General features: G+C 39.5%; 1 protein-coding gene across 1 annotated transcript; it reads right to left on the bottom strand.

The window, feature by feature from the left end:
• Nucleotides 1-64: 64 nt before the first annotated feature.
• LOC107264208 (contactin-associated protein-like 3B) lies at nt 65-14,601 on the bottom strand. Its single transcript, XM_025081576.1, is given in 28 exon segments — nt 65-704; nt 800-857; nt 2,513-2,632; nt 2,991-3,025; nt 3,118-3,550; nt 3,608-3,786; nt 3,849-4,014; nt 4,072-4,237; nt 4,297-4,447; nt 4,530-4,827; nt 4,894-5,093; nt 5,218-5,493; nt 5,567-5,814; nt 5,871-6,270; nt 6,335-6,529; nt 6,589-6,996; nt 7,059-7,289; nt 7,365-7,605; nt 7,683-7,960; nt 8,046-8,391; nt 8,694-8,800; nt 8,924-9,039; nt 9,123-9,353; nt 9,355-9,708; nt 9,768-9,871; nt 9,938-10,098; nt 10,170-10,501; nt 14,056-14,601. Coding segments are annotated over 27 exon segments (5,970 nt in total). The 5' UTR covers nt 10,489-10,501; nt 14,056-14,601; the 3' UTR covers nt 65-555.
• Nucleotides 14,602-16,334: the final 1,733 nt, after the last annotated feature.

Raw genomic sequence — 16,334 nt, 5'->3', positions numbered from 1 at the left:
GGTATTGTGTAATTAATTTATCTTTAGTCAACAGCAATAGGATTTAAACGCAATCGAAGAAACGTTACTCGCATGAAGCGCTGTGTCGTTTATTGAAAATGTGTAACGAAGAGCATGACCAAACATATTTATTTGACATTAAACGCAAGTATGATTTGAAGATCTTTAAAATCACATTGACAACGTTAAAACGTTAAAGTATCAATAATTTTTAATTAACTAAAGAGAAACAGTTTTGTCAAAGGCGACCATGTTTTGTTTAGCTTCGACTTTTGAAATCTCTCTTATATAAGATAGAAATAGACATCATAATAAAGATATCCTAGAAATAAAAATTAGACACTCGTTAAAAAGCATCGGAAAAGTAACTTAAGACAATCTGAGTACGTTGTCAGGATGTCTTTGTGCTATAGTGAATGCATACACTAATGTCTAGCTAGAACGAGGCTGTACAGACAGTTCAATGAAAACTTGACTAGGAGCTGTATGTATAGAACTATAATATACGACGTGCGTATATCTTCTTCCTAAATATTTCATTAGGTGATGATAAAGTTAATCAACAGACAAGACAGATTCGATCGACGTCTTGTTTCTCGGCTGGAATCTCGGTCCACCGAGATAGCTGATAGGATTGTTGAAGGTTCGCCGATCATCTGAGAGAAAAACCGGCGACATGTTGAACATCGGCACCTTTGAAAAATCTGCAAGAACATTTTGAAACGTTAAAAAAATTTCAGGGGATGTACCTCCATTGTTATGATTATTCTAAACAGGATGAATTAATTCAGACACGCACCTGCCGAGCCAGTTCCCCAAGATCTGGAATGATTTTTATCTCCATCCTGTACACCGGCCTAGGCAATTAATTATTTCATCTTATTATCATACAATTAGGCGCAGCTAATTAAGAAAGCAACTGGAATACATTTTTCGTACAATTAATAAGATATTAGATATATCCTTGATATATAATCGGCGTGAGAAATAAGAATATATCCTACTATGTTAGTATATTACGTAAGCTTACTTACTTTAGCATTCTTTCAGTCGTTCAGTAAAGACAGTTAAGAAAATGTGAAAAAAATCTCAAGACGACACAGCGCGATTAACGAATGATTAATTAATTAATAATAATAAGCGGTTCAGAATATTTCGTTCGGTCGCTCAGCCGACTGCAGCCCAAAAGCGAAACATGCCATGAAATTATATATGGAATTTCTGCAAATTCGCACTGCGTGACAGAGTCCAAAATATCATATTCTGCAAGTAGCTCAGGTCAGCAGGTGATAAATAAAGCATTTTGTGATTAATTCTAGAGGATAAGATTAATGCAAATTTCGATGGATGCTGTAATCGATAATGCGTATTATTCTTTGGAAAATTTATATATTTTTTCTTTCTCAATTCTCGCGTCTGTCTTATAACATGCTATAAAATATTCCTCGAATCACTCTTACTCCAGAAGAGCAGTAGCTATTTCTTCAAGGCACAAGAAGAGAGTAATTTTTTTTAGAAGCTAGTATACGTCGCAAGTGACGTCGTACCTTTTTTGAAAAAATTCAGAAATACAATTCCTGTATATCTATATGTATGGTAAAGGAATGCATGAATTGTAAATTAAGCAGAAAAAGAGAGAGAGAAAGAGATTGTTTTGGGGAAAGATTTAAAAGATGTATAAGGGCTTTTTTGTACCTCTAAACGTCAAAGGGTGCTTTCGGTACTTCGGAATTGGCAATGAAGTTTAATGGTATCACACTTTCCTCGATACTCGTCCTCGAGGATGAGTTACTCATCTGAAACATTGACTGCAACCTGTTAAAGCCATCCTAAAGCCATCGAAGAATGATTCTCAATTGGTCGAGATGATTTCAATGCTGGACAGTCGCCACCAAAAGCACACATATAGACAAAGGTTTTTACAACGAAGGCGCTAAATTATTAATTAGTACGCTTAATTAATTGTACATGATACGTTATAGACTTCTAATTTGTAATCGAGTTTAAGAACAAAAAAGATAATTGTCATACGCTTTGTGCGCTAACTCTTAAGTACATTCTTTATGCATTATTATTCTACGACTTATGTTAGACCATTATACTATCGTTGATTGACTTCAAAATAGTTTTTGTAATTATTCTTACTGTTCCTTTATCCCTCTACAAAATTTAACGTCTATGTTCCTGGTACGGATAAGAATACTGAATACGTAGACTATGGTCACTTGGATTTTGGAATCTCAGTTAATTTCGCAGTGACTTTTTGAACCTGTATACTAGCAGGTCGCTTTTTATATCCTATCGTAGTCCCCTTCAAATCTAGACTCACTGGCCTCTTGGGCACGTTAGACTTATTCAAGATGTTCGTGTCTGTTGGTATTTGGTCCGTTTTTATCTCGTTTATACCAGTCACGGAGAAATTAGTCTCCAGGAATTTCTTGGGTCCTGTCAGAGTGGCTCCTAGATTCTTTTTGTCTATTTCGCTCGTCGAGGACTCAAGTGATTTTCTTACCGGTGACGGTTTCACGAGTATTTCTGCATCCGGGTCGCTACTGATACTGGGACTCTCCTCTTCGACCTCCTCTTCGGACTCTTCCTCCAATTCCGGTTCCTCTCTCAGATCTTCCATAGACTGTTTCGTGCAATAACAAAAGAATATCGTTGAGTACAATTAAATATTTCGATTTTGAACTTATTTAGGCAGGGCAGAGGCAGGGCAGAGAGAAATGATACAAAATTAAGACAATATCTGAATGGAAAAAGATGTTCATCTCTTTGAGGAGAATATCAAGCACAATTATTTATAGGTTTACTCTTTAATACGGGAATCGTATAGATTCGTCATTGGACAACAATAACATACACAGTTCATGCAAAAGCAAACCCTGCAAGCCTTGCAAGCGTTATAGGTATTTATAAGAGGATATAAAAAAATGAATCTTTACGAATGGGTTTGGTTTCGGAGGTTTAGAGACGAGGCCTGTATTTACCCCTAGGAGCTCCTTCTTCTCTGATTCCTCGTCTGCTGCGAGAGAGACGAAAACCATTGAAATTTTAGATAGTACAAATAATCATAAAACATATAAGGATCATTAACGCCAATGAAGAATAGTATACCTTTCGCGTGGACTTTCTTTTCATTTACTAAATCAGACTTGGGTTCGGAGTTCGGAATCGCTATATATTCCTTGGAAATAGATTTGGCATGAGTACCATTTGGCCTCTTGTCCTCCTCTCCAACATTTTTGAATCCGACACTTTTCACACCAGTCGACGTTACCATGGAGTCATTATACGGTGGCTGCCATCTCTGGGAACCCGAAGCCGACCCGCCACCAGCTCCAGTTGATCCGGATCTTCGGCGCCTCCTATCCTTCCGAGCACTTCGCCATACTTCATAGGAGCAGCCTATCACAGCTGCCACGAAGACGCAGCAGAGGACGATGAATATGTAAGTTCCTGCACCTTGTTCTTCCTTAGTCGCATCCGAGTACTGCGATTTGTATAGAATCCTCTCGGGAGGATCTTCCACCCAAGCTTTTTCCCGGCCCTGATACGGTTTTATATAAGACATTCCATTGAGATTTCACAGATTTTCTGATCTTACCACGCTGTCGTTCCTGGGAGGTTCTGGTCCTCGTGGTTGAGCATGAAATACTGCACACTGTGCACTCCTTACACCGGCTGGTATTGTAGCCCGTACTGTTTCGCTACCCTTCTTCGTGAAGAGCATGTACTCTTCCAAAGGCTTCATTCCTGCATCTCCGTTGATGGATACCACCACGTCTGTATAGAGATTTTTTTTAGGATTTCATTCCTTTCAGTAGAAAATAAGTTATTTCACTCACTGCTTAAGCATCCTGTATATCCTTTATATGCGCTGAATCTAGGATCGGTAGTGTTTAGACCGCCTAGTTGAATCTCCGTTGCTCCAGGACTGTCATCTTCCTCGTCGGCATCGTCGGCTAGACTCAAGACCGGAATAGGCAGAAGTTGTACGGGTTCTCTGTCGATCTGAAATGATGTTAAATCTTTTTATCGAAGAAAAGAAAGAAAACTTATAATACTTACTAGTAAAATTGACGTATTGTTGTCCCGTACGTAGTAAACACTATGTCGGCCACCGTTAAGGAAGTTTCGATCATTTACACGAACCCCATATGCAGATCCCTCTCTGTCCTCTTCAAAGATCAATTGACCTTCGGAAGTCAACGCTACCAACAGGTAATAACTCCTCCTAGAAGGACAATTATATAGTTTAGAATATCTGAAACAGGATAGCACGAAATTTCTTACTTATTTTCAGTTTGAAGAAGAAGCAAAGCCGTTGTACGCTGACGGAGATCATTTGTCGAAAAGGCCAATTGAACTTTGACCTGATTCACTTCTCCTTCTATATTAAATTCGCGTTGTAAAACACTCTCTCCACTGAAGTCTGCGCCTTTTTCTGTAAAAAAGATGAATTATTGATATCCGGTTCTTTTAGATGACTTATTTTCCATGTAAATAAATGATATTTATATTTATACCATCGGCACAGAATTCGCCAAAATATGAAGTCAACTCGCAGTTGCAGGAGGACTCCTGCCTCCTGAAGTCTTCAGTACAGATACCCAAATTTTTACAGGGCACCGCGTCGCACTTCATTCGACAATTTGGCAGTACGCCTTTACTACCTTCATGATTAGCTTCACTGGCTAGATTTGGTAAATCAACCAGATATTCAGCAATCATTAACCCCCGTAGACAACCCACATACCCTTGGGTAAGGGTGCCCTCCGTACCGACCCTTAATAAATTGTCTGAATCAAATCCGCCTAAGTTGACCTAAGAAGAAGTATTAATTAAAATTATATAGTATAAAAATGATTCTTCTCTTAGAAAGATGCTAACTTGGAAATAATCTGTTGGGGGAGCTGGTGGTCGCTGCGGTGCCAGAACCTCCTTCTCAGGATTTGTCCAGGGTTTGTTAGAATAGGAATCCAATTGCAAAGGACTGGCATCCAATGTCACATTCTGCTCGTTAACATGTAATGTCGTGGATTTCTCTCCACGTATAATTGCTATTTGTATAGAGATTCCAGTATTGACTCCTGGAAGGGAATATTCGCACTCAGGATTGACGTAAGGATACTAGCCTGAAGGGCCTTACGTGAGTTTTTGACTCTTTTCGACATCTCCGATGGATCCTTGAGGTAGAGAAAGAACTGAGCCCACCTGGGTACTCCATGGTGATGTTTTTGATTTCGTTCCCGGCGTTGAACAGGTAGACGATGCTGGTCCCATTCGAAATGTAGAGATGAACAAAATTATTCAGATGATCATTCGCGTAGAGAATCAGCGAGTGGGTGTCGTACGTCCTCAGGTTGATCAGGATGTTCTCCACGAGCATGCTCTTCAGCAGAAGTTTTTCCTCGTCATCGCCCGTACCAAAGTAATTCTTCTTAAGGAAGGCCCCCGGTGACGTGAATGTCAATGCCTTATCATTTATATCTAAAGGAATAAAAGTGTCTCTTAATAAGTCCCGAACTTTGTATATCTAATGAATCTATGCAAACGCTCTTACTGGTTTCGCAATAAGTTCCCAAGTGCGCCCATTTGTTTTCGCAAACGCATTCAAAGTTGCTCCAGAGTTCCACGCATCTCGCACCATTTTGACACTTGTTAGGCTGACAGGAGGGTTTACAGTCTTTTATAATTTCTGATAGATGAACAGACATGTAACTATGTATGTCGAGAATTTCGCCATTAACAACCAAACCCCGGAAGCAACCTATCAAGCCTTGTCGAACTGAAGAAGTTCTTAGGTGCTCTCTGAAATAATCAAGTTTAGTAGCAGTTTAAAAACTGGTTTCAAAAATAACACTTACGCTGTAGCTCCCCCTATGAACATTGATCCCTCAAAGGGCCCAAATTCCTCCTCAGGTAAGAGTTCGACCATTTGAAAGTCAGTGTTTATCATAAATCGTACGTGATAATCATTGTAATCGATCCAAATCTTTTGCCACTCGCCATTATTCAATTTCCTGCGACTCTTCACTTCTAATTCTCTAATGGTACCAGTGTTCAGAGTGAAATTGAATGTTAGATGATAATCGGATGTCAATGCCACCATAAAGGAAGGGTAGTTGCTTCTTATTGGTGGCTGATAAAGAAGAATTGCCTTCTCTCCGGTTGTTCGAAAACTAAAAGCTATGTCTCCCTTTCTCCAACCAGGAACTTCAATGTAGGATTGGGAAGTTGTAAACGTCACCACATACTTTTGTGTATCTGAAAATTAATTTTGAAATTAACAATCTCTTGGATTCCATGATTGATGCACGAGCACACTCACTAGTCTCCACGCATTCCAAAGGACCCAATGTTATTCTTCCTTGAGCATCCTCCTCCAGGTCTCGCTGTTGTAAGAAGACCATACCGATAATCCCCAGAGAGTTAGGACTCTCATAATATCCTTCGTCGGACAACCATTTGCCGGCAGACACGTCACAGTTACAACTCAAATTTGGATTCACACAAGTTCTGTTCACTGAATTGAATAAATTCCCCGTAAGCCTTATGAAATTCGTGGTATTATTAACTACTCACTTCCACAGGGACAGGATCCTTTATTCACGTTTCCAATGTAATTCACAGTAGTTCCCTTCGAACCCAAAAACCAGGTAGCGCTGTGAAGTTCCAGTGGAGCTTTATAACAATCGTACTTGACATATTGACTGCAGTACAGTGAATGAGAAATGAGCTCTTGAAGCATCTCGGCTGTGAATTGCCTATACTTGATGCTGAATGAGAAATCGGATTCAGTAATGGACCTAACGTCCACCTGAGATGGTAAATTGTGCTCGACGATTGTCTTCGTCGAGTCCTCTATCGACTGAAATTCACATTTCACTAAAGCCGGTGGAAATCTTCCGTTCCCATCAATATCTATCCTATAGACGTCATCCTGGTTGTAACCAAGTAGAGCAAGCTCCTCGCAAGTCTTTCTGTACTGAGCTGAAATACCAAAAATTTTATATCAACCCATTGCAATCTTAATAATTTCAATTATTTCTTACCAAAATGACAATTCTTTCCAATGTACCCGGTGTCAGTACAATCGCAAGTTATCCTGTCTTCCTTTACTGAACATTTCCCACCATGTTCACAAGTATTAGGCCTCTTGCAAGGATCCACAAATTGACAATTATCCAGGGCAACTTCTCCAACAACTCGTTTAGTATTGATCACATATCTTGGCTCTATTCTTTCATCATTCACACGAATTTCCCTCATGCAACCAACAAGACCTGAAAAGAAATAAAAAAATTGCGCTATACAATGTACATTTCATATTTCCGTAATTTTTCAAAAACATCACGTACCAGCATTACTCTTGCCGCTACCAATAATAACTTTATCACCAAGTTCGAAGGTCATAGCAAAGAATTTATTCTGCTTATTTCTATAATCCACCATTATGTTAAGATCTCCTTTAGAATAGTCAAGTTCGACTGCATGCCAGGACGTACTATAAGGTGGAATCTTGACGGCCGTTAAAACGGTAACGTTGTCAGTCAAGACAGGTATCAGATGAAAACGAATCTCATCGTTCACTAGCCGTACCTAAGGAACATTAGGTTTATAGGTCGAACCTTTTTCGTCATTGTCGGATCGAGCGAGATGAAAGGATGATGTGTTACCTCCCAGTATCCAGAACCAAGATCACTTTTAACGTCCCCAGAAGCTACCACCGCTATGGGTGTCGAGCTTTTAAAATCAAAATTTAATTTAAGAGAATCAGTAGTCTCTATGGGCCACCATATGTGACTCTCGGCGAACGGATACGTGATGGGTATCACTTCTACGTCGGCTTCGTAGTACTCTGGTTCTAAGACGCCAATATAGTGAACCATTGGATTAGATCTTTTCAATTCATAAATGATAGATTTGTCATTGAAAAAGACGTACTTCATGGAACCTGCAATTCATTAAATTTATTCATTGTCATTATTTACCAAAACGAATGAATGCAATGGATGAAAAAATTAAAGAATTTTTAGTACCTGCAAAATTATTATAGGAGAGTAATCCCTTCTTCTTATACAATTCTGGACCACCGCCTATATAGATCTCTGGGTCTATTATCATATTGTAATTCTCACCAGGTATCTCGAGTATCTTTACCTCGTCGTTCAAACTGACAAATACCAAAGATCCATTATGGAAGATGGTCAGATTATTCCAGTGATTTGAAGTAATGTATTGTCCAAGAGCAGTGCCGACTTTCGAGTCGTGTCCAAAGTCCAGAGCTACGTGTACAGATTTATTGAGTATTGATGCAGTAACGTAGTGCGCTGTACCATCGATCTCTCCGGATGCATAGAAAAGTGCAGAATCGTCCCATCTAGTCTGTTAAAATGAATCCATGACTGACAATGGGTAGAATGTAAAACTACTGGATGAATAGATAAGTTATAGACACTTATTTATAATGGATGCTTCATCTGTATCCTGAGATTGAAAGGGCTACGATATATTGACAGCCTTATGTTTAATGTATGCAGTGTGTATAGATCCCACTAGTGGTCGGGAATTTACAAAAGGACTGGGCTGCTCCCAACCAGATTATATCTTAACATAGAAAACCGTGAGCTCCTGTAGGAATGCACATAATGCGGCTCCCATTATGGTTTCACGTAAGGTACGCATACCTTGAAGACCAAGCTAATCCTGTTGACCGACGAATGGACACGGTCCTTCCAGTCGTAGACCCTGAACGACACGTACGAGGATCCTCTCAGAGTTAAAATCGTAGCAGCTGCAAATCATTTTCAGAATAGAGAATTTCGTTAATCTCCTGTCCCTTTAATACGGTTCAATAACGCATGCACTCATTAGACTCAATTCTAATAATATCCTCCACGTCTTTTATTATACTTACTGTAAACGTCACATCTTTCCCCCTCGTATCTCGTACCAAAGCAGTTGCACGTTAGACTATTGTAATGGTTCACACACTGACTGCCCACGAAGCAGAGATTCTCTCTGGTCTTGCACCTGGACAGCGGCAACAAGGTTGTTTTGAAATATCAAACGTTTCTGTACTATTTACGTATATCTATTGGAATTTTTAAACTTACTTATCTATGCAGCCTTCCTTTACGTTCTCATGTTTTGTGGCGATCAACGGTCTGATAGGTAACAAATCACTGGCTGATTTTCCGGAACTGAGTACCATGTCTCTTATACAGCCTACGAATGACTCGATGATGTACTTCACACCGTGCAGTCGCTCTTCAGAACTTAGACCTGACAATTCAGTAAAATTATTTAATCTGAAATGTAAAATGTCTAGGCTCAAAGCGTTCATTACCTCCAATCAGAACTACAGAAGCTAGTTCTTCGGATACTCCATAATTGATCACGTTTTCTAGGACCTTCAAAGTGGTCTCTTCCTGAGTGTCATCAACCCGGGCTATCAACTTTGCACCGTGCACATCTATTCTTACTAGGACACTGTGCCATTGATCTCTATTCAATCCTTCACCGACTGTCAGACTGGTAGATTTCTTTCCAAAGACATGGACCACCTTGAGTTGACCCTTTTCGACAATTACATAAAGTGCATAAGGATCAAGACCTTCAGGTCTGTCCTTGACACTGTGATAAACCAGGAGACCATGTGGCAACTTTGTTCGAAATTTAAACGAAATCTCACGACACAATCTACAAACCAAAAGTATTATTTTTGTGAAAAATAAATATTGCTGAGTTAAAAATTGTACCTCAGCTGAAAAGTCTTAATTCCACTGCCATCCAACTGTATAAACGTATTGTTCTGAGCGAACATAAATGTCTTCTCGTGTCCGGACTCCATAAAAGTCAATTCCTTAAATAGAGAAATTCATGAGTGATCTTTGTCCTTCCCAAACATTTCATAAATCATCTCAATTACCTTTCCACGCTCGTGTTTAGGTACAGGAGGTCTTGTTGACTTCGGCGGTAGAAATGTGGGTGGCGGTCTACTTGCTGTTGTTGGTGGAGAGACAGTTGTCGTTGTTGTACTCGTGGTAACAAAGACACTACCCTTTGTCACCATATAAGAGGGTAGAGTATCTAAGAAGAGCAATAAAGATCAATCAAGGAACTGATTTAGAATGATAAATAAAATATTAAAATCCCTTTACGATCTGGTCCTCCGACACAATGATAAAGACATTCAATTTCTGAATTGAATCTATTTTCATTGCCAAGGCAACCGCCGTACAGGAACGTCCGGCATTTTCCTTCAGCATTATTGAAGGTCCACTTGTGAATATAATTCTTGCAAGGTCCCGGTTCCATCTTGACTAAACACCTGTCCGGCAATATCCTCCTGGTAGTAGTGGTATAGTTATCCGGTTCTTCGATAATTTCCGGCGATTCCGTGGACCCGACAAGATGCGTAGGGACGACATCGCAGACGAGGAGTAGGATCCCGAGGATCCTCCAGGCGACGCCAATCATCGTTCCTCATTCGCTGAAAACAAACAAGGGTACTGAGATACTTATACAAACCGGCGTTGCAGGGAGTCCCTGGCAATTACCAAACATGAATTGAGGTAATTAAACGCAGAGATAGAGAGGACAGGATCATCTAATAAATTTTAAGAGTCGACATTTGAACTCTCCCAGTGGATAACATTCACGTTAAACCTGTTCTTTTACGCAACCACAAAATTATTGGTTGTCATTATTTCTGTCTTCCACCTTGACTGTATCAAAATTAGCGCAATAACAACTTCGCCATTAAATATACCAATAAAATACAACAAGGTGCCTTACGTAACTTAGTCTTTTATGATTAAGTAATATCCAATTAACACACTAAATCCGACTTTTACGCAATTCCTCTGAATTAAGTTACAAAAATACATCTACTCGGATCTCCTATCTCGTTAACATCTTTCCCTCGTCTTAGTGGCTTATCGAAATTCTTAGGGCTGCCTCCTTGAAAACTTATCGAGTGTCCCATTTATCATTTGGTCGAGATTTACTCATTCGACCCGACCTTGCCTGATTTTCATGCCGCCCGTGTGCTCATTACCTTCCTACCTACTACTGCATCGCTCTGGAATCCGAATGAGCTTTAATATTTCTGTCACGTGTACACCTACGCTTTTTCCATAAAACGCTTAGAAACCACTTACTTCCGGTCTCCGCGTTGGCACTAGCCTACCCCAAGGTAGATAAGATACATATCTACGTATCTGCTCGCTTCCAGATGCATTTCGCATGATTTCCTCTCTACGCATTTGGATTTACGACTTCCGTCCTGCAGCAAGATACCATCGATAACTTTTGATAGAATCGCTCCAGGCTGTCATGTATTTTCAATTAAAAATTCCAGTCAAGTATCCATGAACTGCGTCCTACAGGAAAGAAGGGAGATACTCGCAGGCTTAAAATCTGCATAAAACTCATCTTCCCATCTCAGGCCACGAAGTATCTTCTGCGAGAAGGATGCTCCAAGATTTTCCTTAATAGCTTAGTCAGCGTCATGTGAGGCAATTCTCGGCGTTAAGTACTTCCTCGGAGTCAATTGAATTCGACTGTTTAAATGGAAAGACTCGATTGTTTGTTTGGAACCAGTCTCATGCGCTATTCTCACGGCGATTCGATCATTCATGGCGTGTTTATCTGATCGTTTTTTTTTTTTGCAAACAGGTTTCTTGTCATTTTATTATTAGCAATAATAATATCCGATAATCTCACGATTATCTCTATCCTATGCAATCACTGACATTCCTTCCGGGTGCAAAGTACACTGAATCCTCAACTTTCTAATCATTGAAACCATAAAAATTTCTTCATAAATTAATATACATATACGATGACATCCCAATTTTCTGAGAAACTTCCTCATATGGATATAAAACAAAAAAATTAATCTCATTGTCAAATCTCTAGTTCATAATTCATCCAGTCCTAATAAACTGATTCCATGTACAACTACCTGTTTATAAATATTTCAAGAATTTCAAATTGCTCATTGGCACGAAATCTCAGTACTTTTAAGCACTGGTGTTTCAGATGAGATCGCGGTGTGCTCGGGGCAGGATGTGACGTCAGGAAGCTCAGAGGGGCGGCGGCAGACAGTCAATTGTCTTCACTATCACTACACGCACAGCCGCCAATACGAGCTGCACATCGTGCACGTGCATTACATCTCGCAAGTAGACACTAATTTATTAATACAACTCCGACCACTCTTCGTTACTCATCATGGCTTATTGACTTTCATTGCGATCCTTGTGATATCTTCACTTTCCTTCTCTACTTTTTAACCAGATCATACCCAGTACTCTTAAGCTTCCACTTCTGCACTCTCAGCACTGCTCTTCGACCAATATCCGTACACCAGGATCCCATTCGTGTACCATTTCTTTTTAGTATCCTTTGAGGGTCCTAGTACAAATCTCCCGGCGACTTAAATCGCCTCAGAAAAGGAATTCCACTTTTATTCCCATCTGCTGCACTTCAATGATTGACTACTCGAACACCTCGAGGATTCCACTTCCTTTTTTTTCAATGTTCCGGATTCCAACAGGGCCTCTTGTCGTAGCAGGGTCTCCTTTTGTCGCCAGGAAGATCGATATATTGAGCAAACCTCTGAGTGGGTCATCGGGTTCCTCGAGCGACATTACGCTATCTATCTATATATCATATTAAAACGTTACCTCGTGCCACTTCCGACCGGATAATCGTATCTGTCATATTTTTGACCGTCCTTAATATGTACTCTGATCCAGTCACTGATCTACAAACTATAAGATCAACATCAGTATAAGCACATAGTACAGGTATACGTATATCAAATAACAGAATAGAGAAAAACAAAAGCAGACAATAAAAAAAAATATCAGACCTTTTCTCAACTGGTACTTGGATCATTTGCATGACGGAAGTCGATCATGTACATTGAAACAAATGACATGAACCGCGTGAAAGGAATTGATCAATTGACCATGCAAAGAAGTCCCCTTTCTTCGATGAGTCACAATTTAGACACGTGACTTCTTTAACAACTACATCCCATCGGTTTTTCTACACATCGTTCCTACTTTTTGTTATTCATCTCTTATCCGGTGACACGCGACTCCAGCCCCTCCTATACTCCTTCGACATAATTGTCTAGGTGTTATCTACCCTGTTACGCCAATCTATAATATCATCAATCATTTTAACAGTCATATACACTGTTTAATATCGGTCGCACGGGGTAAAATCTACTCTCTTAGGCTTAGCAGCGTCGTATGTACAATTCTTAAGAATATTCTTAACTTTCATCTATGAGAATGGAGTGTAAACTGTACTGCATACAATATATATATATACATACATATGTGCAACCGGTTCGCTACGTAGCGAAGCAACGCGAACACCTAAGAACAGCTAAATCTCTTTCCAGAGTAATGTATACTTATGAACGAGACTGGTCTCGAAGGACTGTCGCAAGAATTATCACAAGGTAAATATCGGGCAGCCATGCAGTTGCAATTGACATTAATGTGAAGAATATATAAGACAGTCGGCCAGTGAGAATTAGCATTAAGCGGTGAGGATGAGTTCTGATTGGACTATTTGAAACGGAACGGCTTTAACGTTAGAACGAAATTGCGTTCGCTTTTCCGAACGTCATCCGCTTCTTTAATACTCTCCACGTTTTGCTTCAGTAATATAGTAAAGTCTATGTATCAATTATATTTAAGTATTGCTTAGAGACAGAGGGAAGGGAGAGAGAGAGAATGTCACATTGTTGGAATGTTAAGCTTTTCCGCATACAACGTTGATACCTATTGACGTAATCAGTATTTTTTCAATTATATAGCACAAAGATTTACAAGTTTATCTGTATGTTTCGAGCCGACTAAAGGATATCAAAATGTAAAGATACTAAGTAACTCGGCGGATCGTACTACATTGATAGTAAAAGTTTGTTTTTTGTTTAATAACTTGCGAATGCACGAGGACCTTGCGCACTAGTTTACTATGGTTATTAATCATATTACGCTGCAGCATTACTGTACTTACAGCACCTCACGGTCACACGAACCACATGCTCCTGTCGGGAGTGCAGATGCCTGAATACTCTTCACTAAAAACTGCGCGTTCCGTGGTTAACAATAATTAGGACTTTAGTCAGTTCGGGCATAAGATTTCACTTTGGTGATAGTTGAAAAAAATGGACACCGAAGGTATTGCCAGAAAATAAATAATTAAACAAAATTCTCGATCCTTTTACAAAGTCTTGGAAGTTTGATTTAAACTACTGAGAGTTCCTGGTCTTTACACTAATTACTGTCCGATACCGATTATAATTGTATTTTAGACTTTATTGAGAACTTTCAATGAGTAGCGCGAGAAGCAATCTCCTCCGAGCGATGCGTTCACCACGGAAAGCGGTGAGTGACTAAGCGCGAGTCAGTCCCACGCGCCCCTACTTCCTTCCCTTATTTCAAACGTTCCGGGCACGCTTTAAGAGTAGGGTCGATTTTTTTCCTCAATGAAAAAGATACAGACGTATTGCGATGCAGGAGCGAAGTACGCGGCGCGGCAGGCGCTCGCGACTTAAACGTAGAGTCAAAGAATCCGTCGAAGAAGGTTCACGACGGGCTGGTGTAAAGTTCCCCTACTCTGTGCTACATTCAATTGGATTGGTAGCAGCTATGAAAGCTAGGGACGGTATATCCCCGCGAGTGGTATAGCCACACGCGATTGGAAGTATAATAAATAAACTGCAATAATAGATAAATTGACCCTAACCGCATCGAATTGGACGCTCTGGTGTTAGACGGTCGTTACCTTAGTAATACAACGATTGGAGGGCACTCAAAATGCTAAAATGACAATCAAGAGTCTTGAGAATTTGTATAGTACGTTAGAATTATTGTATATCTTATGTCGGATAATATTTAATGTATAATATATTGATCATCTATACCTCAGAGTTTCCATTGCTCAGTTGAAACGTCATTCAAGATAAAAGCTTAAGGTGCTCCTCCAATATGATCGCATTTACTGATCTTCTTGTGGGTACATTCTCTCCCAGTAAAATTTATATATTGTTTTTATCCACGTTTCATCCATTTGCATTTGTACTTCCTATGCGTGTTCCAATGCATCGTGGCTGCTTCTTACTTTCCGCCTCCTACGCAATTTTAACGTAGTTGCGTGCGCGAATGCATGCTAGGCGACGACACGCAAAACCCTTTTCGTACGCAGAGAGAGAGAGAGAGAGAAAGATATACTTATAGATGGTGTGTGTTAATGGGATCTTGCCATTGAACAAAAGTTATCATTAGTTAAATCATCTTACTTAAGACAAGGTCAAGATGAGCATGTATCTGCCGGTTCTCGAGGTTGACCTCATGATCTCTCATTGTCATGGAAACTCTTTGAAACATTTAGAAAATCATTATAGCAATGTTTATGAGGCTGGTGGATATACTCCTGTCCTTTTCCATAGAGAATGTATAACCCATGGCAGTATACCATAGCAAAAGTCGTGCACGCAACGACACGCAGTACTTATATAGATGAGCCAGAGGGGAAATCGATGAAACAATAAAAACGAAGTCAAATAAGCGTATATGCTCCAGGGGCATAATTAGAATATTGGCGATGATTACTTCGATTAAATGAAATTTTGGAACGTCGTTTCTTGCCTGCTCGTTCGTTGCCGGGCTTCGCCTATTGCAGAGGCATTGGCTAATTGTTGATAATTTCTTTGAACTCATTATGTACGTTAAGGAGTTCTTCTTAACGTGTTTAATGAACGAGAATCGGCACCTATAAGGACCGAGGCGTAAAATTGTTAATAGATATTCTAATTGTTACTAAAAATGTTGACCTAGTTATTGCGTCACACTACTGTAAATGTACCTTACCAACTTTACGTATGTTATAGTCTCTTTAAACATAGTATCCAATTTCTGAGTATTTCGATTATTTATTTATTAGAATATAGATTCGAGTCGCTTATTTATTCCTGTTAGTTCAATTTACTACCATTCCACATGTATGTACAGATCGATCAAAGACGCCATTTATGCTGGACACTGAGATCACGTTGGGACTTATTATGACATTAGCCAACGTTACTTGATCCTCTTTATACTTCCTGTTCTTTTTCATAATAACTTTGTCAATTTATTAAAATATAATTACATATTACGACAATCATAGTCCTGTTTATAAAATTTACAAAAATTTGTAATGATCCCAAAGTCTAACTTGGTTCAGTCCGTTAGATTTTTAACTTCTGAAATTTAGAAGAGTATCTAATAATTTTACGATACTATTGTGTCCAA

Source organism: Cephus cinctus, unplaced genomic scaffold (assembly GCF_000341935.2).
Source record: "Cephus cinctus unplaced genomic scaffold, Ccin1 Ccin1_scaffold0168, whole genome shotgun sequence".
NCBI classification, from domain to species: Eukaryota; Metazoa; Arthropoda; class Insecta; order Hymenoptera; family Cephidae; genus Cephus; species Cephus cinctus.
The sequence above is the reverse complement of the archived record's forward strand: the minus strand, read 5'-3'. Positions and strand labels throughout refer to the sequence as shown.